At 49.6% G+C, this 24,664-nt stretch overlaps 1 protein-coding gene across 1 annotated transcript in view; it reads left to right on the top strand.

Moving 5' to 3' along the window:
- The window catches only part of GUCY2D (guanylate cyclase 2D, retinal), a 345,795-nt gene that overhangs the window by 308,774 nt on the left and 12,357 nt on the right, over window positions 1-24,664 (top strand). The window contains exon 16 of the mRNA XM_078668830.1: window positions 2,195-2,289. Within this exon, the coding sequence (XP_078524956.1) occupies window positions 2,195-2,289 (95 nt within the window). The remainder of the gene's footprint in view (window positions 1-2,194; window positions 2,290-24,664) is intronic.

Raw genomic sequence — 24,664 nt, forward strand, 5'->3', positions numbered from 1 at the left:
CCACATGTTAAAGCCAAGTGCTCAAGTTGAAAAAGGTAACTGTTGCTTTCCTGCTTTTAAACGTGATATGTAGGCAATCAAAGAAATGACACTGTTGACAACATCATGAATGGACTGGGGTAAGAACGTTGACGGAAGAGCAGCATAAAAGTCTTCAATAAGTATTCAGACTGAGTACTTGTTTAAAGCAGCAGTCATTTCAAGGGGCATGCTGTTTTAAAGATTCCCTAATATGTTGCATATTTTTCTAGCCTTGTCCTTGCAGTGATGAACAAAAGAAATGAAATTAATTCTGTTGTCCTGCAGGGTGGTTGCTTATTGGAGAGAGTTGCAGACAGGGTCCATATAGTGTGGGTTTGAAACATATTTGTGAGGTGCAGAATGAAAGCTATTAAAAGCACTGCGTTCACATGGGCTTGTTTTCTATTGCTTTGCAAATGTAAAAGTAATACGGTGAACAAACAACTATTTTTTTCAATGTATTCACTTATGCAACAATGGTGGCATGCCCCTGCGCCACTATTATTACAAAAGTCAATAAATTAAAAGTAAAGTAAAAAAATAAAACATTGCTGTATTACTTTTACATTTGCAAAGCAAATAGCTCTGCATTTAACTAACGCGAGACCTATTGCATTGCAAATGCTTGTTGGTATTGGAAGATAGGAAGGCCTTTACATTTTTTAAAGGTCAATTGGCTGTTGAGTAAAGAAGGACATGCAGAGTGGAAGTAAGAAAACGAGCTAATAATGTATTTACTTGCCATTTGCAATACAATATTCACATTTTTGGTCTGGCCTGAAGGTAGCATTAGCTGCCTTTCCAGCCTCATGAAATCAAGGGAATTGATGAATACAAATAGATATACGAATGCACACACCTTCTCTTGGTCAGTCCTGCTGCCATTCACATTTTGTTTGTGCCTGCAGCAGAATAATGCATGTGGCAATGGTTCAGCCCATTTCAGCTATTGCCTCTCTTGCCTGTTAATGATGTCATTTTTCATGATCACATATGCACATCTACCTAAAAAGAAGTGGCACTCAGTGCCAGGGCTGGTGGGCAAGGTCTTTACTTTGCCATTGTTTTTGCTTTCTATTCCTAATCCTTGCTTTAAAAAAAAATTCGTAGTCAACTATGCAGAATTTCGGCGTTTGCGAATGCGAATTTGCTAAATGGTATGTATTAAGGAAAATCTGGTGCAAAACAAGGAATTGCAAAATTTGCGATTTCTTATTTAGCAATTGCATTTAAGAAATTGCAAATTTTGCGATTCCTTAAATGCAATGTATGAAGCAAAAAAAAATGCAAATTGTCCTTAAGGAATCGCAAATTACCACCAACTTCAAGTTGGTGGTAATTTGCGAATTCCTTGAAAAATGCACATTTGTGCATATTTCAAAGTGCCATGTGACGCATATACATGCCCTTGGGGCATGTATGTGTGCCACATGTGCATCCATGCTTATTTCAGGGGTGCAACAGGGTGTCCTATGGACACCCCTGCACCCTTGAAATTATTCTCAATTTGCGATTCTCAAATTGCGAATCGCAAATTGAGAATAACTTCCCATTCCTTCCTATGGGCCTCCTGGCCCATAGAAATGAATGGGAAAGTATTCCTTAATTGCGATTCGCAATTTGCTAATCGCAATTAAGGAAAACTAAGAATTCGCAAACAAAATGCGAATTTGTACATACATCCCATTTTGCGTTTCTGAAATAGCGATTTCCAAAAAATCGCTATTTCAGAATCCCAAATCAGGTTGATGATACATATGTGTTTTAAATATGACTTTGGGTTACAGTGATTGAAAGACAATAGTCCCTTCCATGTGCGCCAATGAAAAACACATTTTTTTGGGATGTGCATTAAAACTAAAAATAGTTTCCCCTATACCTGTATGCTTGCTACATCTTTATTAAGATTATACGCAATGATTAATTTTGCATACATTTTACATTTATTCTGCAAACATACTGGCTGCCACATTTAGGTGGCAGAATGTTTTCGTTTTTTAAAACAATGTTGTGGCATATGCAGCCATGACAATTTAAAAAAAGGAATCCATCTCACGAGTTTGTCGAGGCCAGAGCTGCTGGCATTTCCTTTGCTTGTCATTCAATGATTTCAAAGTTCTATGCTTTTCGTTAAGCACATATGCAATTGCACCTCTTTTATTTCTCTCTCCAGCTTGTCGTATTCACGTAAACGTGAGTACGGTCAACATCCTGAAGAGCCTGCAAGAAGGTTATAAGATGGATGTCAGGGGGAAGACCGAGCTGAAGGTAACTATGTCTGGGAGGCAGAACAACAACCACACAGCATATGAACAACAGCAAGAGGGTATTAAGTATGCGGGAAGAAATGGCGCTCAAACAGTATTTGCGTACATATCAAAATTGGAAAACAAACAGCAGTAACTGGTGCAAGCAGGGAGGGGAGACCCTACACAAACCCCTCAATTTTAAATGTAAAAAATTACACTTAAGATTAATGCAACAAAGTTCCGCGCACACAGATTTAAGTATCAACAAGTTAAGTACTCATATATGTATTTTACGAAAACAACAATCCAACGTCGATTCTTTAAATTTTGATGTGTCACTCCTTTTATTAGATGGTCACACCAATAGAAATTGACAGCCAGCCGACACGTGTTTCGTTATAGGTCAATACAATCACAGACACTATAACTCTTCAGGGCTCAATGGCTGAATCTTTATCTTTTAGGGCCCAAGTCCGGTGATAATTCCAACCCGGCAGGGTAACCAATTTTTTGACGAAGACGACAAATTGATGCCGTAAGTATCCAATCGCCCTTTATATAGAGGACGCCCAGGTAATGCACGTCAGTGCCATCCAAAGAATAATTGTATAGAGGTCCAAATCATGGAAGCCGGGTCGGGGACGCCTGTTACAACGAGGGTGATTGTACCAAGAATCTGGAAACCACACGTACCCATGTGGTGTTCTGTCACGAAATTTGTCGTAATACATGATTTGGACCTCTATACAATTATTCTTTGGATGGCACTGACGTGCATTACCTGGGCGTCCCCTATATAAAGGGCGATTGGATACTTACGGCATCAATTTGTCGTCTTCGTCAAAAAATTGGTTACCCTGCCGGGTTGGAATTATCACCGGACTTGGGCCCTAAAAGATAAAGATTCAGCCATTGAGCCCTGAAGAGTTATAGTGTCTGTGATTGTATTGACCTATAACGAAACACGTGTCGGCTGGCTGTCAATTTCTATTGGTGTGACCATCTAATAAAAGGAGTGACACATCAAAATTTAAAGAATCGACGTTGGATTGTTGTTTTCGTAAAATACATATATGAGTACTTAACTTGTTGATACTTAAATCTGTGTGCGCGGAACTTTGTTGCAACAACCACACAGCAGCACACTTCAAGGGAGGGAAAACAGGTTTTCCTTTTGTATGAACAGAATAACTAATTGAAAACAGTGATGTGGATGACTGGGTAAACTGATCAAGCCCTAGATAATATGAGCAAGGTGAATGGATGTGCCAGGTAATATCACGTGACAAGAAGAAGGATCAGTGATGATAGATGGACGAAGGGATAGGCGAATGAACAAAGCACCGAGCCACTAGTCAAAGAAGTGGAGAGCTACCCAAAAGGTGGGCAAACAGAAGATCAGCTGAGTAAGGGGGATGGTAGAGCTAGGCAAAGGGATGGAGAGCCAGGCAAAGGGGTGGAGGCCTGGGATAAGGAATGGAGAGCAAGGCAAAGAGATGGAGAGCCGGGCAAAGAGATGGAGAGCCAGGCAAAGGGATGGAGAGCTGGGCTAAGAGATAGGAGAAAGGCATAGGGGTGGAGGGCTAGGCAGGTGGATTGGGGAGCTAGGAAAAGGGATGACACCTAGGCAAAGGGATGGAGAGCTAGGCAAAAGGATGAGAGCTAGGCAACGGGATGAGAGCTAGGCAACAGGATGAGAGCTAGGCAACGGGATGAGAGCTAGGCAACGGGATGAGAGCTAGGCAACGGGATGCAGAGCTCGGTAAAGGGTTAGACAGCTAGGCAAAAGGATGAGAGTTAGGCAAGGGTATGAGAGATGAGCATAGGGGTGGAGAGCTAGGCAAAGGGAAGAGAGCTAGGCAACGGGATGGAGAGCTGGAAAAATGGATGGAGAGCTAAGCAAAGGGATGGAGAGCAAGGCAAAGGGATGGAGAGCCGTGCAAAGGGATGGAGAGCCGGGCAAAGGGATGGAGAGCCGGGCAAAGGGATGGTGATCTAAGTAAAGGGACAGAGAACCAGGCATAGGAACAGGGAGCTAGGCAAAGGGATGAGAGCTAAGGAAAGGGATGGAGAGCTAGGCAAAGGGATGGAGAGCCAGGTAAACAGATGGAGAGCTAAGCAAAGGGTTGGAGAGCCAGGTAAACAGATGGAGAGCTAAGCAAAGGGATGGAGAGCTAGGCAAAGGGATGAGAGCTAGCCAATGGGTTAGATGACTAGGCAAAGGGATGAGAGATAGGCATAGGGGTGGAGAGCTAAGCAAAGGGATGGAGAGCTGGGCAAAGGGATGGAGAGACAGGCAAAGGGACGGGGAGCTATGCAAAGGGATGAAAGCTAGGCAAAGGGATAAGAGCTAGGCAAAGGGAGGGAGAGCTAGGCAAAAGGATGGAGAGCTAGGCAAAGGGATGGAGAGCTGGGATAAGGGATGGCGAGCCAGGCAAATGGATGGAGAGTTGGGCTAAGGGATTAGAGAAAGGCATAGGGGTGGAGAGCTAGGTAGGTGGATGGGGAGCTAGGCAAAGGAAAGAGAGCTAGGCAACAGGATGGAGAGCTAAGCAAAGGGATGGAGAGCTAGGCAAAGGGTTAGACAGCTAGGCAAAGGGATGAGAGTTAGGCAAGGGTATGAGAGATGAGCATAGGGGTGGAGAGCTAGGCAAAGGGATGAGAGCTAGGCAACGGGATGGAGAGCTGGAAAAAGGGTTTGAGAGCTAAGCAAAGGGATGGCGAGCTGGACAAAGGGATGGCGAGCTGGACAAAGGGATGGAGAGCTAGGCAAAGGGATGGAGAGCTGGGCAAAGGGATGGAGAGCTCGGCAAAGGAATAGAGAGCCAGGCAAATGAATGGAGAGCCAGGCAAATGAATGGAGAGCCAGGCAAAGGGATGGAGAGCTGGGCAAAGGGATGGAGAGCCAGGCAAAGGGATGAGAGATAGGCATAGGGGTGGAGAGCTAAGCAAAGGGATGGAGAGCTAGGCAAAGCAATGGAGACCTAGGCAGCGGGATGGAGAGCTAGGCAAACAGATGGAGAGCTAAGCAAAGGGATGGAGAGCTAGGCAAAGGGATGAGAGCTAGCTAATGGGTTAGATGACTAGGCAAAGGGATGAGAGATAGGCATAGGGGTGGAGAGCTAAGCAAAGGGATGGAGAGACAGGCAAAGGGACGGGGAGCTAGACAAAGGGACGGGGAGCTAGGCAAAGGGATTAAAGCTAGGCAAAGGGATAAGAGCTAGGCAAAGGGAGGGAGAGCTAGGCAAAGGGATGGAGAGCTAGGCAAAGGGATGCAGAGCTGGGCTAAGGGATGGCGAGCCAGGCAAATGGATGGAGAGTTGGGCTAAGGGATTAGAGACAGGCATAGGGGTGGAGAGCTAGGCAGGTGGATGGGGAGCCAGGCAAAGGAAAGAGACCTAGGCAACGGGATGGAGAGATAAGCAAAGGGATGGAGAGCTAGGCAAAGGGATGGAGAGCTAGGAAAATTGATGAGAGTTAGGCAAGGGTATGAGAGATGAGCATAGCGGTGGAGAGCTAGGCAAAGGGATGGAGAGCTAGGCAAAGGGATGAGAGCTAGGCAACGGGATGGAGAGCTGGAAAAAGGGATTGAGAGCTAAGCAAAGGGATAACAAGCTGGACAAAGGGAAGGAGACTAGGCAAAGGGATGGAGAGCTGGGCAAAGGGATGGAGAGCTGGGCAAAGGGATGGAGAGCTGGGCAAAGGGATGGAGAGCTCGGCAAAGGAATAGAGAGCCAGGCAAATGAATGGAGAGCCTGGCAAAGGGATGGAGAGCTGGGCAAAGGGATGGAGAGCTGGGCAAAGGGATGGAGAGCCAGGCAAAGAGATGGAGATCTAAGTAAAGGGACGGCTATCTAAGTAAAGGGACAGAGAGCCAGGCATAGGGATGGGGAGCTAGGCAAAGGGATGAGAGCTAAGCAAAGGGATGGAGAGCCAGGCATAGGGATGCGGAGCTAGGCAAAGGGATGGAGAGCTGGGCAAAGGTATGGAGAGCTGGGCAAAGGAATGGAGAGTTGGGCAAAGGGATGGAGGGCTAGACAAAGGGATGGAGATCTAGGCAAAGGGATGAGAGCTAGACAACGTGTTAGATGACTAGGCAAAGGGAAGAGAGATAGGCATAGGGGTGGAGAGATTAGCAAAGGGATGGAGAGCAAGGCAAAGAGATGGAGAGCCAGGCAAAGGGACGGGGAGCTAGACAAAGAGACGGGGAGCTAGGCAAAGGGTTGAGAGTTAGGCAAAGGGATAAGATCTAGGCAAAGGGATGGAGGGCTAGGCAAAGGGATGGAGAGCTGGGATAAGGGATGGAGAGCTAGGCAAATAGATGGAGCTCCAAGCAAAGCAATGGGTGCCAGGCAAAGGGATGGAGAGCTGGGCTAAGGGATGGCGAGCCAGGCAAATGGATGGAGAGTTTGGCTAAGGGATTAGAGAAAGGCATAGGGGTGGAGAGCTAGGCAGGTGGATGGGGAGCTAGGCAAAGGAAAGAGAGCTAGGCAACGGGATGGAGAGCTAAGCAAATGGATGGAGAGCTAGGCAACGGGATGGAGAGCTAGGAAAAGGGATGACAGCTAAGCAAAGGGATGGAGAGCTAGGCAAAGGGATGAAAACTAGGCAAAGGGTTAGACAGCTAGGCAAAAGGATGAGAGTTAGGCAAGGGTATGAGAGATGAGCATAGGGGTGGAGAGCTAGGCAAAGGAATGGAGAGCTAGGCAAAGAGATGAGAGCTAGGTAACAGGATGGAGAGCTGGGAAAAGGGAAGGAGAGCTAATCAAAGTGATGGAGAGCTGGGCAAAGGGATGGAGAGCTGGGCAAAGGGATGGAGAGCTCGGCAAAGGAATAGAGAGCCAGGCAAATGAATGGAGTGCCTGGCAAAGGGATGGAGAGCCTGGCAAAGGGATGGAGATCTAAGTAAAGGGACGGAGATCTAAGTAAAGGGACAGAGAGCCAGGCATAGGGACGGGGAGCTAGGCAAAGGGATGAGAGCTAAGCAAAGGGATGGAGAACTAGGCAAAGGGATGGAGAGCTGGGCAAAGGTATGGAGAGCTGGGCAAAGGGATGGAGAGCTGGGCTAAGGTATGGAGAGCTGGGCAAAGGGATGAGAGATAGGCATAGGGGTGGAGAGCTAAGCAAAGGGATGGAGAGCAAGGCAAAGAGATGGAGAGCCAGGCAAAGGGACGGGGAGCTAGAAAAAGGGACGGGGAGCTAGGCAAAGGGATGAGAGCTAGGCAAAGGGATAAGATCTAGGCAAAGGGATGGAGAGCTGGGATAAGGGATGGAGAGCTAGGCAAAAATATGGAGCTCCAAGCAAAGCGATGGAGTGCCAGGCAAAGGGATGGAGAGCTGGCTAAGGGATGGCGAGCCAGGCAAATGGGTGGAGAGTTGGGCTAAGGGATTAGAGAAAGGCATGGGGGTGGAGAGCTAGGCAGGTGGATGGGGAGCTAGGCAAAGGAAAGAGAGCTAGGCAACGAGATGGAGAGCTAAGCAAAGGGATGGAGAGCTAGGCAACTGGATGGAGAGCTAGGAAAAGGGATGACAGCTAAGCAAAGCGATGGAGAGCTAGGCAAATGGATGAGAACTAGGCAAAGGGTTAGACAGCTAGGCAAAAGGATGAGAGTTAGGCAAGGGTATGAGAGATGAGCATAGGGGTGGAGATGTAGGCAAATGAATGGAGAGCTAGGCAAAGAGATGAGAGCTAGGTAACGGGATGGAGAGCTGGGAAAAGGGATGGAGAGCTAAGCAAAGGGATGGCGAGCTGGGCAAAGGGATAGAGAGCTAGGCAAAGGGATGGAGAGCTGGGCAAAGGGATGGAGAGCTGGGCAAAGGGATGGAGAGCCTGGCAAAGGGATGGCGATCTAAGTAAAGGGATGGAGATCTAAGTAAAGGGACTGAGAGCCAGGCATAGGGACGGGGAGCTAGGCAAAGGGATGAGAGCTAAGCAAAGGGATGGAGAGCTAAGCAAAGGGATGGAGAGCTAGGCAAAGGGATGGAGAGCTGGGCAAAGGTATGGAGAGCTGGGCAAAGGGATGGAGAGCTGGGCTAAGGTATGGAGAGCTAGAAAAATGGATGGAGATCTAGGCAAAGGGATGAGAGCTAGACAACGTGTTAGATGACTAGGCAAAGGGATGAGAGATAGGCATAGGGGTGGAGAGATAAGCAAAGGGATGGAGAGCAAGGCAAAGAGATGGAGAGCCAGGCAAAGGGACGGGGAGCTAGACAAAGGGACAGGGAGCTAGGCAAAGGGATGAGAGCTAGGCAAAGGGATAAGATCTAGGCAAAGGGATGGAGGGCTAGGCAAAAGGATGGAGAGCTGGGATAAGGGATGGAGAGCTAGGCAAATAGATGGAGCTCCAAGCAAAGCGATGGTGTGCCAGGCAAAGGGATGGAGAGCTGGGCTAAGGGATGGTGAGCCAGGCAAATGGATGGAGAGTTGGGCTAAGGGATTAGAGAAAGGCATAGGGGTGGAGAGCTAGGCAGGTGGATGGGGAGCTAGGCAAAGGAAAGAGAGCTAGGCAACGAGATGGAGAGCTAAGCAAAGGGATGGAGAGCTAGGCAACGGGATGGAGAGCTAGGAAAAGGGATGACAGCTAAGCAAAGCGATGGAGAGCTATGCAAATGGATGAGAACTAGGCAAAGGGTTAGACAGCTAGGCAAAAGGATGAGAGTTAGGCAAGGGTATTAGAGATGAACATAGGGGTGGAGAGCTAGGCAAATGAATGGAGAGCTAGGCAAAGAGATGAGAGCTAGGTAACGGGATGGAGAGCTGGGAAAAGGGATGGAGAGCTAAGCAAAGGGATGGCGAGCTGGGCAAAGGGATAGAGAGCTAGGCAAAGGGATGGAGAGCTGGGCAAAGGGATGGAGAGCTGGGCAAAGGGATGGAGAGCCTGGCAAAGGGATGGAGATATAAGTAAAGGGACGGAGATCTAACTAAAGGGACTGAGAGCCAGGCATAGGGACGGGGAGCTAGGCTAAGGGATGAGAGCTAAGCAAAGGGATGAGAGCTAAGCAAAGGGATGAGAGCTAGGCAAAGGGATGAGAGCTAAGCAAAGGGATGGAGAGCTAAGCAAAGGGATGGAGAGCTAGGCAAAGGGATGGAGAGCTGGGCAAAGGGATGGAGAGCTGGGCTAAGGTATGGAGAGCTAGACAAAGGGATGGAGATCTAGGCAAAGGGATGAGAGCTAGACAACGTGTTAGATGACTAGGCAAAGGGATGAGAGATAGGCATAGGGGTGGAGAGCTAAGCAAAGGGATGGAGAGCAAGGCAAAGAGATGGAGAGCCAGGCAAAGAGACGGGGAGCTAGACAAAGGGACGGGGAGCTAGGCAAAGGGATGAGAGCTAGGCAAAGGGATAAGAGCTAGGCAAAGGGATGGAGAGCTGGGATAAGGGATAAGAGCTAGGCAATGGGATGGAGAGCTAGGAAAAGGGATGACAGCTAAGCAAAGGGTGGAGAGCTAGGCAAAGGGATGAGAACTAGGCAAAGGGTTAGATAGCAAGGCAAAAGGATGAGAGTTAGGCAAGGGTATGAGAGATGAGCATAGGGGTGGAGAGCTAGGCAAAGTAATGGAGAGCTAGACAAAGAGATGAGAGCTAGGTAACGGGATGGAGAGCTGGGAAAAGGGATGGAGAGCTAAGAAAAGGGATGGCGAGCTGGGCAAAGGGATGGAGAGCTAGGCAAAGGGATGGAGAGCTGGGCAAAGGGATGGAGATCTAGGCAAAGGGATGAGAGCTAGACAACGTGTTAGATGACTAGGCAAAGGGATGAGAGATAGGCATAGGGGTGGAGAGCTAAGCAAAGGGATGGAGAGCAAGGCAAAGAGATGGAGAGCCAGGCAAAGGGACGGGGAGCTAGAAAAAGGGACGGGGAGCTAGGCAAAGGGATGAGAGCTAGGCAAAGGGATAAGATCTAGGCAAAGGGATGGAGAGCTGGGATAAGGGATGGAGAGCTAGGCAAAAATATGGAGCTCCAAGCAAAGCGATGGAGTGCCAGGCAAAGGGATGGAGAGCTGGCTAAGGGATGGCGAGCCAGGCAAATGGGTGGAGAGTTGGGCTAAGGGATTAGAGAAAGGCATGGGGGTGGAGAGCTAGGCAGGTGGATGGGGAGCTAGGCAAAGGAAAGAGAGCTAGGCAACGAGATGGAGAGCTAAGCAAAGGGATGGAGAGCTAGGCAACTGGATGGAGAGCTAGGAAAAGGGATGACAGCTAAGCAAAGCGATGGAGAGCTAGGCAAATGGATGAGAACTAGGCAAAGGGTTAGACAGCTAGGCAAAAGGATGAGAGTTAGGCAAGGGTATGAGAGATGAGCATAGGGGTGGAGATGTAGGCAAATGAATGGAGAGCTAGGCAAAGAGATGAGAGCTAGGTAACGGGATGGAGAGCTGGGAAAAGGGATGGAGAGCTAAGCAAAGGGATGGCGAGCTGGGCAAAGGGATAGAGAGCTAGGCAAAGGGATTGAGAGCTGGGCAAAGGGATGGAGAGCTGGGCAAAGGGATGGAGAGCCTGGCAAAGGGATGGCGATCTAAGTAAAGGGATGGAGATCTAAGTAAAGGGACTGAGAGCCAGGCATAGGGACGGGGAGCTAGGCAAAGGGATGAGAGCTAAGCAAAGGGATGGAGAGCTAAGCAAAGGGATGGAGAGCTAGGCAAAGGGATGGAGAGCTGGGCAAAGGTATGGAGAGCTGGGCAAAGGGATGGAGAGCTGGGCTAAGGTATGGAGAGCTAGAAAAATGGATGGAGATCTAGGCAAAGGGATGAGAGCTAGACAACGTGTTAGATGACTAGGCAAAGGGATGAGAGATAGGCATAGGGGTGGAGAGATAAGCAAAGGGATGGAGAGCAAGGCAAAGAGATGGAGAGCCAGGCAAAGGGACGGGGAGCTAGACAAAGGGACAGGGAGCTAGGCAAAGGGATGAGAGCTAGGCAAAGGGATAAGATCTAGGCAAAGGGATGGAGGGCTAGGCAAAAGGATGGAGAGCTGGGATAAGGGATGGAGAGCTAGGCAAATAGATGGAGCTCCAAGCAAAGCGATGGTGTGCCAGGCAAAGGGATGGAGAGCTGGGCTAAGGGATGGTGAGCCAGGCAAATGGATGGAGAGTTGGGCTAAGGGATTAGAGAAAGGCATAGGGGTGGAGAGCTAGGCAGGTGGATGGGGAGCTAGGCAAAGGAAAGAGAGCTAGGCAACGAGATGGAGAGCTAAGCAAAGGGATGGAGAGCTAGGCAACGGGATGGAGAGCTAGGAAAAGGGATGACAGCTAAGCAAAGCGATGGAGAGCTATGCAAATGGATGAGAACTAGGCAAAGGGTTAGACAGCTAGGCAAAAGGATGAGAGTTAGGCAAGGGTATGAGAGATGAACATAGGGGTGGAGAGCTAGGCAAATGAATGGAGAGCTAGGCAAAGAGATGAGAGCTAGGTAACGGGATGGAGAGCTGGGAAAAGGGATGGAGAGCTAAGCAAAGGGATGGCGAGCTGGGCAAAGGGATAGAGAGCTAGGCAAAGGGATGGAGAGCTGGGCAAAGGGATGGAGAGCCTGGCAAAGGGATGGAGATATAAGTAAAGGGACGGAGATCTAACTAAAGGGACTGAGAGCCAGGCATAGGGACGGGGAGCTAGGCTAAGGGATGAGAGCTAAGCAAAGGGATGAGAGCTAAGCAAAGGGATGAGAGCTAGGCAAAGGGATGAGAGCTAAGCAAAGGGATGGAGAGCTAAGCAAAGGGATGGAGAGCTAGGCAAAGGGATGGAGAGCTGGGCAAAGGGATGGAGAGCTGGGCTAAGGTATGGAGAGCTAGACAAAGGGATGGAGATCTAGGCAAAGGGATGAGAGCTAGACAACGTGTTAGATGACTAGGCAAAGGGATGAGAGATAGGCATAGGGGTGGAGAGCTAAGCAAAGGGATGGAGAGCAAGGCAAAGAGATGGAGAGCCAGGCAAAGAGACGGGGAGCTAGACAAAGGGACGGGGAGCTAGGCAAAGGGATGAGAGCTAGGCAAAGGGATAAGAGCTAGGCAAAGGGATGGAGAGCTGGGATAAGGGATAAGAGCTAGGCAATGGGATGGAGAGCTAGGAAAAGGGATGACAGCTAAGCAAAGGGTGGAGAGCTAGGCAAAGGGATGAGAACTAGGCAAAGGGTTAGATAGCAAGGCAAAAGGATGAGAGTTAGGCAAGGGTATGAGAGATGAGCATAGGGGTGGAGAGCTAGGCAAAGTAATGGAGAGCTAGACAAAGAGATGAGAGCTAGGTAACGGGATGGAGAGCTGGGAAAAGGGATGGAGAGCTAAGAAAAGGGATGGCGAGCTGGGCAAAGGGATGGAGAGCTAGGCAAAGGGATGGAGAGCTGGGCAAAGGGATGGAGAGCTGGGCAAAGGAATAGAGAGCCAGGCAAAGGAATGGAGAGCCAGGCAAAGGGATGGAGATCTAAGTAGAGGGACGGAGATCTAAGTAAAGGGACAGAGAGCCAGGCATAGGGACGGGGAGCTAGGCAAAGGGATGAGAGCTAAGCAAAGGGATGGAGAGCTAGGCAAAGGGATGGAGAGCTGGGCAAAGGGATGGAGACCTAGGCAAAGGGATGGAGAGCTAGGCAAATAGATGGAGCTCCAAGCAAACCTATGGTGTTTGAGTTTGAGTTTAAAAATATTTATAGAGCGCATGTACACCTGGAGGTTTCATGGCGCTATAAGGTACTGAGCCCAGGAGGGCAAAAGGCAAAGGAGAGTGGAGAGAAGCAGTTTATGGAGAAAAGGCTTGAGAAAAGAGAAAGGTTTTCAGGGCCTTGCGGAAGAGTGTGTATTGGGCGCAGGATCTGAGGTGGGCAGGGAGAGAGTTCCAGAAAGCAGGGGCAAGTGTAGTAAATTTCGTGCCACCCCACTTTTTGCGTTTAAAGCGAGGAACTGTGAGCAGTTGTTGGGCAGATGAGCGTAGCTCCCTGACAGACACATAGGGTTTGATTACTGAGAGATAAAGGCAGGGGCAGCGCCGGCCCGGGCCTGAAAGGTGATGCAGCCCAACTTGAACTGGGCTCGTTCTCGGATGGGGAGCCAGTGTAGGGACTTGAGGAGGGGAGTGACGTGATGGGATTTGGCCAAGTTGAAGACCAGGCGAGCCGCCTGGTTTTGGGCCAGCTGGAGTCGTCACATGCTATAGGCGGGCATGCCACAGTAAAGGGCATTGCCATAGTCCAGGCGAGAGATTACCATCGCCAGGACTATGAGCTTAAGGGCAGAGAAGAAAAAAAACCAAGAAACTTTGCGAATGGTACGGAGTGTAAGAAAAGAAGAGGACACAACAGAGCTAACTTGGGAGTGAAGAGTGAGTTGGTCGTTCAGTTTGAAACCGAGGGTTTTAACAGATGACGAGGGGGGAGGAGGAGGACCTAAGGAAGGGGGCCAGAAGAGAGGGGTCCAGGGACTGGAGCAACCACCTGTCAAAACCAGCTCCGTTTTGTCGGGGTTTAACTTCAGGTGGTTGTAGTTCATCCAGTCCCGGATGAAAACCATCACCGATTGGAAATTGGACATGGACTCGGGAGATGTGGATAAAGAAAAAATGAGCTGGAGGTCATCCGCGTAGTTGTAGACGGAGACCTCCATCTGTTGAAGGGCAAAGATGAGGGGGGCGATGTACAAATTAAATAAAAGAGGGGAAAGGGAGGAGCCCTGGGGAACTCCGCATTGAACTACGCGGAAGTCCGCCGAAAAGTCACCCAGGCGTACTGCCTGGGTGCGGTCCCTCAGGAAGGAGGACAGCCAGACCAAGGCCGAACCTCCAATCCCCGCCGCCCTGACACGGGAAAGTAAAATGGAATGGTCAACCGTGTCAAAGGCGGCGGAGAGATCGAGGAGGACCAGGGCCTGGGGGTGGTTGGTGTCCATGCCCTCTCTGAGGTTGTCAAGGACCGATAACACTACGGACTCCATGGAGTGTGCGGGTCGGAAGCCAGCCTGGCGGGGGGCTAGTACCCTGTTCTCCTCCACAAAGGTACCAAGCGCTCTGGTCACATGGCGCTCTAGTACCTTCCCCAGAAAGGGCAGTAGTGAGATGGTGCGATAGTTTACAAGAGCGGAAGGGTCAGCGCCAGGTTTTTTGAGAATAGGAAGGATGACGGCCGATTTGAGAGATGGAATAACAATGACCTGTGACAGTGAGCTATTAAGGAAATTAAGAGGGGGCAGCACACAAGCAGAATAGATCTGTTTCAGGATGTGAGCAGGGCAGGGGTCCAGAGGGGAACCTGATTTGACCAAGGCCAGGAGGGAGAGGAAGGATTCTTCTGTAAGAAGGGGCATGGAGTCAAGGCGAGCTAAGACTGGCAGACACTGGGGGTCGACAAAAGAGGAGGGGGGGGATTACTGCTTTGATGTTAGAGATTTTGTCTAGGAAAAAGGAGTTGAGGGAATCACATAAGAACTGGGAAGGAGCTGGTTTGAGGGAAACACGGTCAGAGTAGGCAAGATCGTGCACAATGGAGAAGATTGCTCTGGGCTGATTTTCGGCAGTTAGGATTTTAGAGGAGAAATGGGCAATCTTGGTCGCCAAGATTGATTTTTTGTGCAAGGCCAGAAGGGTGATGTATTGATTTTTGAGGTTCGGGCAATAATCCCGCCTCCAGGTCCGCTCCGCACGCCGGACCCTGAGTTTTAGAGCCTTCAGTTCCTCATTGAACCAGCGGTTTACGTCGTTGGTGTGTCTGGATGACAGCCGCCTTAGGGGGGGCGACTGAGTCACAGCCTGATCGAAGCCATGAGTTAAGGGAGTCGGCTTGCGCGGATGACGACAGCCCGTGAAACTCCGGGCTGGACGCAGAGAGTATGGCGGACAGAGAGGCCACATCTACATGCTTCCAGGAGCTCGCCCAGATGTTTTTGGGAAGAGAGGGCTTGGGGGCTGGGCTAAGAGGTAGGGAGAATGAGATCAGGAAGTGGTCGGACCAAGTGCAAGGGGAGATAGACAGAGAAGTTGCTGGGCAGTTCAGGGTCCAAATCTGGTCAAGGATGTGTGCCTGGATATGGGTGGGGGAGTGAACGTGAGGGACGAAGTTGAGGGAACAAAGGGTCTCCGAGAATTCTTTTGATGTGGAACATTCGGCTGGGTCTGAGGGCCAAAAGTTAAAGTCTCCTAACACCAAGATGGAGGAGTTGTTGACTGCTAGAGTAGCCACCAAGTCTTGGAAGCTAGGAAGGAAGAGATGGGAGGGTGGGGGAGGGCGGTACATAAGAAGACAGGTGAGCGGGGTGCTAAAAGAAAGTGAGCGAGCCACTAAGAAGTCTGATTAGGCGATAGAGGGGAAATCTAGTGTTTGGAAGGAAATTTCTTTGCGGGCGATCAGAGCGACACCGCCACCCAGTTTGCCGGATGGTCGGTCATCTCGTAAAGCATAGTATGAGGCAGGGAGCGCGGCTAGTAGAGAGGGAAGGGAGTTGTCGCAGAACCAGGTCTCTGTGAGAAATAGGAGATCGGGTTTGTGCAGGTCCAGTAAAATGAAGAGTTTGTGGCAATGCTTGACTGCTGACCTGGTATTAAGGTAATAGGTGGATAAGGTGGTGTGGGCAAGTGGAGCCGGTAGGTCAGGACAGGGGCCGATAGTAGGGGGAGAGGATAAGGGGGGGGAGGGGAGAGGAGCACGTGGCAGCCAAACCCAGGCTATCGATTCGTGCAGTCACGGTATCGTCCAGGGGCCACGGGCCATGGAGGTTAGCCAACTGCTCGGATGAATATTGAATAGTCTGGGCATAATGGGGAGCCCCTAGCCCCGGTCGGACACGGACGGGCGCAGACGGGCTTACCTTTGGCGTGCAAACGGCGTGCCCGCTGCGCGTCCGGAAGATGCGCATAATTTATGGATAGGTGGAGCGGCGGCCGGGGGGCGTGGCCTCTAAAAAAGGGGCGTGGCCTCCGGGCTCGCCAGGATGGCGGCGAGAGATGTTTTGCTTGGGGGGCCGCAGCAGCGCTAAATCCGCTGTGCGACCGGAGCTGAGTAGGAGCGAAGTGGGTAGGTGGTGAACAGCAAATATTCAGTGACTAACAGTACAAATTGTTAAAAAACAGGTTTAAAACGAGTCACGCTCCCGGCTTTCCGCCTCAGGAGCTCAGAGCTTACAGGTCTGGCGCTAGCAATCAGCGCCTATAAGTGGGGCGGGGCCGGGGGCGTGGCCTCTAAAAGGGGCGTGGCCTCTGGGCTCGCCGGGATGGCGGCGAGAGATGTTTTGCTTGGGGGGCCGCAGCAGCGCTAAATCCGCTGTGCGACCGGAGCTGAGTAGGAGCGAAGTGGGTAGGTGGTTAACAGCAAATATTCAGTGACTAACAGTACAAATTGTTAAAAAAACAGGTTTAAAATGAGTCACGCTCCCGGCTTTCCGCCTCAGGAGCTCAGAGCTTACAGGTCTGGCGCTAGCAATCAGCGCCTATAAGTAGGGCGGCGGCCGGGGGCGTGGCCTCTAAAAAAAGGGGCGTGGCCTCCGGGCTCGCCAGGATGGCGGCGAGAGATGTTTTGCTTGGGGGCCGCAGCAGCTCTAAATCCGCTGTGCGACCGGAGCTGAGTAGGAGCGAAGTGGGTAGGTGGTGAACAGCAAATATTCAGTGACTAACAGTACAAATTGTTAAAAAACAGGTTTAAAACGAGTCATGCTCCCGGCTTTCCGCCTCAGGAGCTCAGAGCTTACAGGTCTGGCGCTAGCAATCAGCGCCTATAAGTAGGGCGGCGGCCGGTGGCGTGGCCTCTAAAAAAGGGGCGTGGCCTCCGGGCTCGCCGGGATGGCGGCGAGAGATGTTTTGCTTGGGAGGCCGCAGCAGCGCTAAATCCGCTGTGCGACCGGAGCTGAGTAGGAGCGAAGTGGGTAGGTGGTGAACAGCAAATATTCAGTGACTAACAGTACAAATTGTTAAAAAACAGGTTTAAAACAAGTCACGCTCCCGGCTTTCTGCCTCAGGAGTTCAGAGCTTACAGGTCTGGCTCTAGCAATCAGCGCCTATAAGTAGGGCGGCGGCCGGGGGGGGGGGTGTGGCCTCTAAAAAGGGGCGTGGCCTCCGGGCTCGCCGGGATGGCGGCGAGAGATGTTTTGCTTGGGAGGCCGCTGCAGCGCTAAATCCGCTGTGCGACCGGAGCGGAGTAGGAGCGAAGTGGGTAGGTGGTGAACAGCAAATATTCAGTGACTAACAGTACAAATTGTTAAAAAACAGGTTTAAAACGAGTCACGCTCCCGGCTTTCCGCCTCGGGAGCTCAGAGCTTACAGGTCTGGCGCTAGCAATCAGCGCCTATAAGTAGGGCGGCGGCCGGGGGCGTGGCCTCTAAAAAAGGGGCGTGGCCCCCGGGCTCGCCGGGATGGCGGCGAGAGATGTTTTGCTTGGGGGGCCGCAGCAGCGCTAAATCCGCTGTGCGACCGGAGCTGAGTAGGAGCGAAGTGGGTAGGTGGTGAACAGCAAATATTCAGTGACTAACAGTACAAATTGTTAAAAAACAGGTTTAAAACGAGTCACGCTCCCGGTTTTCCGCCTCAGGAGCTCAGAGCTTACAGGTCTGGCGCTAGCAATCAACGCCTATAAGTAGGGCGGCGGCCGGGGGGCGTGGCCTCTAAAAATGGGCCTTGGCCTCCGGACTCGCCGGGATGGCGTCGAGAGATGTTTTGCTTGGGGGGCCGCAGCAGCGCTAAATCCGCTGTGCGACCGGAGCTGAGTAGGAGCGAAGAGGGTAGGTGGTGAACAGCAAGTATTCAGTGACTAACAGTACAAATTGTTAAAAAACAGGTTTAAAACGAATCATGCTCCCGGCTTTCCGCCTCAGGAGCTCAGAGCTTACAGGTCTGGCGCTAGCAATCAGCGCCTATAAGTAGGGCGGCGGCCGGGGGCGTGGCCTCTAAAAGGGGGGCGTGGCCTCCGGGCTCGCCAGGAAGGCGGCGAGAGATGTTTTGCTTGGGGGGCCGCAACAGCGCTAAATCCGCTGTGCGACCGGAGCTGTGTAGGAGCGAAGTGGGTAGGTGGTGAACAGCAAATATTCAGTGACTAACAGTACAAATTGTTCAAAAACACAGGTTTAAAACGAGTCACGCTCCCGGCTTTCCGCCTCAGGAGCTCAGAGCTTACAGGTCTGGTGCTAGCAATCAGCGCCTATAAGTAGGGCGACGGCCGGGGGGCGTGGCCCAGCTCTCCATCCCTTTGCCTGGTGTGCCAGGCAAAGGGATGGAGAGCTGGGCTAAGGGATTGCGAGCCAGGCAAATGGATGGAGAGTTGGGCTAAGGGATGAGAGCTAGACAACGGGTTAGATGACTAGGCAAAGGGATGAGAGATAGGCATAGGGGTGGAGAGCTAAGCAAAGGGGTGGAGAGCTAAGAAAAGGGATGGAGAGCAAGGCAAAGGGATGGAGAGCAAGGCAAAGAGATGGAGAGCCAGGCAAAGGGATGGAGAGCTGGGATAAGGGATGGAGAGCTTGGCAAAGAGATGGAGCTCCAAGCAAAGCGATGGAGTGCCAGACAAAGGGATGGAGAGCTGGGCTAAGGGATTAGAGAAAGGCATAGGGGTGGAGAGCTAGGCAGGTGGATGGGGAGCTAGGCAAAGGGAAGAGAGCTAGGCAACGGGATGGAGAGCTAGGATTAGGGATGACAGCTAGGCAAAGGAATGGAGAGCTAGGCAAAGGGATGAGAGCTAGGCAATGGGATGAAGAGCTAGGCAAAGGGATGGAGAGGTAAGCAAAGGGATGGAGAGCTAGGCAAAGGGATGAGAACTAGCCAAAGGGTTAGACAGCTAGGCAAACGATGAGAGTTAGGCAAGGGTATGAGAGATGAGCATAGGGGTGGAGAGCTAGGCAAAGGAATGGAGAGCTAGGCAAAGGGATGAGAGCTAGGCAATGGGATGGAGAGCTGGGAAAAGGGATGGAGAGCTAAGCAAAGGGATGGCGAGCTGGGCAAAGGGATGGAGAGCTAGGCAAAGAGTTGGAGAGCTGGGCAAAGGGATGGAGAGCTGGGCAAAGGAATAGAGAGCCAGGCAAAGGGATGGAGAGCCTGGCAAAGAGATGAAGATCTAAGTAAAGGGATGGAGATCTAAGTAAAGGGACAGAGAGCCAGGCATAGGGACGGGGAGCTAGGCAAAGGGATGGGAGCTAAGCAAAGGGATAGAGAGCTAGACAAAGGGATTGAGAGCTGGGTAAAGGGATGGAGAGCTGGGCAAAGGGATGGAGAGCTGGGCTAAGGGATGGAGAGCTAGACAAAGGGATGGAGAGCTACGCAAAGGGATGAGAGCTGGACAACGGGTTAGACGACTAGGCAAAGGGATGAGAGATAGGCATAGGGGTGGAGAGCTAAGCAAAGGGATGGAGAGCTAGGAAAACATTGGAGACCTAGGCAGCGGGATGAGAGCTATGCAAACAGGTGGAGAGCTAAGCAAAGGAATGGAGAGCTGGGCATAGGGATGGAGAGCTGGGCTAAGGGACGGAGAGCAAGGCAAAGGAGTGGAGAGCTAGGCAAAGGGATGGAGAGCTGGGCAAAGGGATGAAGAGCTAGGCAGAGGGATGGAGAGCCAGGTAAATAGATTGGGAGCCAGGCAAATTGATTAAGAGCTAGGCAAAGGGATGGAGGGCCAGGTAAAGGGATGGAGAGCCAGGTAAAGGGATGGAGAGCCAGGCAAAAGTATGGAGAGCTAGACAACGGGATGGAGAGCGGTACAAAGGGATGGGTATCTTGGCAAAGGGATGTAGAGCCAGGCAAAGAAGTTGAGAGCCGGGCAAATGGATGGAGACCTGTAGAAAAGGATGAAGAGTTGGGCAAATGGATGGAGACCTGTAGAAAAGGATGAAGAGTTGGGCAATGATATTAATAGATGAGCAGAGGGATGGAGTCTTTGGCAAACGATGGAGAGCTGGGCTAAGAGGAAGAGCTGAACAAAAGGAGAGAAGGCTGGGAAAAATGGTGGAGCACTGGGCTAAGGGATGGAGAAACAGGGAAAGAGATGGAGATCTGGCCTAAGAGATGGGCATCTATGCAAATGGATGGGGAGCTGCTAATGAGAAGGATAGCTTGGCAAAGACAAAGGGAAGAACAGCTGAGCCAAAGGATGGTCATCAATGGAAAGAGGAGTGCGGCTACACAAATGCACGGACTATTGGACAAGGAGATGGACAAATAGGAGAACAGTAAATCAAAGCAATGTTCAGAGTGGCCAAACTATGGGCAGCTGGCCAAAGGGAGGGCAGCTGAGAAAAGAGATGGAACTCTTGACAACGATAATGATTGCTGGCACAAAGAGATTGAGTGCCGGACAAAGATATTGACTACTGGGCAAAGAGATCAACAGTTTGGTAAAGGAATTGAAAGGTAGGCAAAGATATGGGCTGCTGGGAAAAGAGATGGGCAAAGAGGGGCACTGCTGAGGGAAGAGTTGGACAGCAGCTCAAAGATGTGGACATATACCCAAAGAAACATATGCAAGGCAAAGAGAAAAACAGCTTGGTAGGGAAGCAAGACTGAACAAGAATGGACAGCTAGGTAAAGAGATGAACAGTTGGGTAAAAATGAGACATGAGCTTAATTTGATTTGATTTTGGCTTTTATAAAGTGCTCTCACGCCCTTGGGTGTCTTGCCGCTGATCTGAGCAAGAGAGGATGCAGAGATAACAAGAAGGTGAAAGATATATTATTTGCATTAAAGCCAGGTTTCTAATTTTTTCCTAAAAATAAGGAGAGAGAGGCAGTTTTTAAATCAAGACGAAGTTCATTCCAAAGGAGTGGGTGTTTTTCACAAAGCCTCTGCCACCCCAACTAGTCAGTCTGTGTCGACGCACAACGCAAGGCTGGAGTGGAGGAGTCTATTAGTAGTGTAACAGCAACATTTATTTTTCGAATACTCAGGACCTGTAACAGCCAACGCTTTATAAGCAATACATAAAGATTTAAAGCAGCTCGCTTTCTCACTGGAAGCCAGTGGAGATCGTTCAATGCTGGGGTAGTGGGTTGAAATGTAGGCAGATTTTTAAGCATTCTATCAGCGGCATTCTGTACAGTTTGCAATTTCCACATAAAATTCACTTGCAGACTGAGATAGAGACCATTGCAGTAGTTGATGTGTGAAAGCACTAAAGCAATGACCACTGATTTCAGAAGGTCATGAAGGATGAAATGAAATGAAATGAAATTTGGGACTTATATAGCGCATGGCTGCCCGTAAGCGTCCCAGGATCAGTTTTTTTACTTTCTTCAAGGTTTTTAAGATTAAAAAAAAGAAGAGATTACTGCGTTAACCTGATTCTTGTTTGTTCATTTATTGCCCAGTAGGACTCCTAAGTTCCTGACTTTATTCTTAGGGATGGTAAGAGTCCCCATATCTTTTGGCCAGCATGATGGGGTCCAGAAGAATTTATTATGGCCAAACAGCATCACCTTCATTTTAGCTGAATTTAATTTGAGGCAATTTTTTCCTATCCAGTCGCTAACAGCGACACAGTTGCGAAAGGATTCATCAATGCCTTGGTTAGAATTGGAAAGGGATACTACTATCTGGGTGTCATTGGCATATGAAACCAATGAGAACCCAAAACATCTAATAAGTGCTGCCAGAGGAGTGACATAGATGTTGAACAATGATGGGCTCAATGATGAGCCCTGGGGGACACCGCAGCGTAGAACATAGGATTCAGAAGTGTATTAGTCAAGATTAACTGATTGGACTCTAGAGGTCAGGAAGGATTTAAGTAAGGCAATTGTCTGGCTCTTAAAGCGTTTAATCCGTCGACCACGCGAACGTGGCTGACCGTATCAAACGCGGCTGAGAGGTCAAGTACGACCAGGGCCATTCTTCTACCACTATCCAGGGTTGAGCAAATCTCATCAGTAGCAACTATAAGTACAGTCTCTATGCCATGTCCACTGCGGAACTCGAATTGAGAGGAATCTAATAGGTTGCTTTGTTCAATGAAAGATGTAAGCTGTTCGTTCAGTACTTTTCCCACAAATTTGGCTGGAAAAGGCAGCCTAGCTATGGGACGGTATATGTTGGTGTCTAGGGGATCGAGATTAGATTTTTTTAAGAGTGGCACAACTGAAGCTTTCTTCTAGTTTGCAGGAAAAATCCCTAGTTGAAACATGGTGTTAAAAATAGTAGAAAGCTGTTTTGCCACAATATCTGAATTATGGAAGGGGAACAGGGATCAAAGGGGGAACCCGAATTAGTGGTCAGGATTGACTGGTTGATTTTTTCCTCAGATAGCATAGAGAATTCTGTCATAGACCTGGATTCCTCATCTGCGTAGGGGTGAATAGGGGCAGGCACTAGAGCACACTGATTAGTTGTCAGAAAACTGTCAAAAATGTCCTGAACCTTCTTCTGAAAGAAGAGTGCCAGGGCATTGCAAAAATTACTACTGGGTACAGTGGGATTGGGAGTAGGAATAGTAGTTAAAGTACTGATAGTGCGAAAGAGCTCCTTGGAGGAGTTTTTTGCCTGGTCTATTTTTAACGTATCGAATTTTGATTTGGTGGCTGTAATAAGGGCTTTATATTTGGCAATGCATTGTTTCAATTTTCTTTTTCAGTTAGACTGTAATCCTTCCTCCACATTCTCTCCTGTTTCCGACAGTATTGTTTGAAGGTTTTAAGTTCAGAGTTATACCACGGAGCGGAGGGGCTACTTTTCTTTAGAATTTTACTTTTTATTGGTGCAACGTTGTCAGTAGCTGCCTGAATCCAAAGTTTGTAGTTCCTGGCAGCAGCGTCTGGATCTACTAAAGTTACTGGCTCGGTGGTTAGGAGAGCATCCCTGAGCTCTGGGACCTGGATTTTCTGCCACAGTCAGGAGGATTTAGTATTATTTGTCTTGGGAGGCCTAACATTAAAGGGAGAGAATGCGACTGAAAACATCACCGCCCCATAGTCAGACCACAATAGGTCCAAGGCCTTCAGGAATTTGATATTTGAAGTGTTGGTGAATAGTCCATCCAGTGTTAATAATTCGGGAAAACCCAAACCCAAACATGGTGTCTATCAAATCATCAGTGTCATGATCAGTCAATTTTTCTAAATGGTAATTGAAATCACCGAGAATGACAAAATCATTTTTAACCCGTTTACCGCGGCGGACATTCCGCCGCAGTGCGGGCGTTCTTCACAGTGGGCGGGGCTGCGTCGGCCAATGGTCCTGCGCAGCACCTGGAAGGTAGTGCTCGCACGGAAGGGATTAAAGAGCATGATTCTAACAAGGCACTAATGTGTTGTGGAAACATAGTTCTACCGCCCGGTGGGCTATAGAGTAAAAGGCCATTAAAAGACTGATTTTTAGAGAGTTCAACATTGAAATGTAAAGCTTCACAATCAATGAGAACTGTGGGGGGCATGAGGCTGAGAAAGAAACTCTATGTATTACTACCGCCTTCCCCCTTTCTTATGCATTCTATCAGATCTATTAATAGCATGGCGGCCAATAAATCGGAATTACACATAGGATCCGCCCATAATTCCGCGATGAAGGCTAAGTCAACGCATTAACTTTCTAGAAATTCAGCAAAGTCAAGCGAGTGTTTAAACGGATGCTTTAATCAAAGTGCAGCTAATGGATAAATAATCCTCTTTGGAAATTTGGGTTTTTATACTAAGGTCATTAATGTCGATATTTAAGCAATAGAGATGGCATTTAGTGCATATGAGGCTGTTAGGCTCTGACACTATGTCAGGATCAAGTATTTTGCATTTGAGATTTTTCCCTTAGCCGCAGGAGATCGTTTCTAGTATAAAGAAGCCGTGAGGAGGTTTCTGAGACTTGAGAACCAGGGGGCGGGCTCTTGGGGGCCATCCAGGCATGGACGGGTGCAGACAGACTTGCCTTTGGCGTGCCTTTGGTACGGACTTGCTTTACATTTGTTTATGTGGCCCGTCATAAAGAGGGGCGTGTCTGGGGTCGTGGTTAGCTCCAGCGCTTTCGAGCGCAATAACAGGCAGGGGAACAGAAAAATTAACTGGGGTCCAGAAACCCCTGACCAGAATCTAGGGCTTCCCCACAAGACTGGACTGCTGGTAAAAGAAAAAGTAACTAAATTAAAGGTGAAAATAAAAACATATACTAATAAAAGCGGGCAGAGCCTGATTCAGTATGGTGGCCAAAGGAGCCAGTCACCTCCTAAAATCAGCACGGCTGTACAAGGAAATTAAAAGAGCTGGCACACCAACCTTGCTACAGAGCTGTCCAGACGCGCTTTGCATGTGTTTAGGTGGCCCGTCATACAGATGGGCGTGACCGGGGGCGTGGTTAGCTTCAACGCTTTCGAGTGTAATAACAGGCAGGGGAACAGAAAAATGATCTGGGGCCCAGCAACCCCTGGCCAGAATTGCGGTCTTCCCCACAGGGCTGGACTACTGGTAACGCAAAAGTAACTAAATTAACAGTGATAAAAGAAAACATAAACTAATAATAGCGGGCAGATCCCTATTCTGTATGGT

Source organism: Lissotriton helveticus, chromosome 12 (assembly GCF_964261635.1).
Source record: "Lissotriton helveticus chromosome 12, aLisHel1.1, whole genome shotgun sequence".
In the NCBI taxonomy this organism is placed as follows: Eukaryota; Metazoa; Chordata; class Amphibia; order Caudata; family Salamandridae; genus Lissotriton; species Lissotriton helveticus.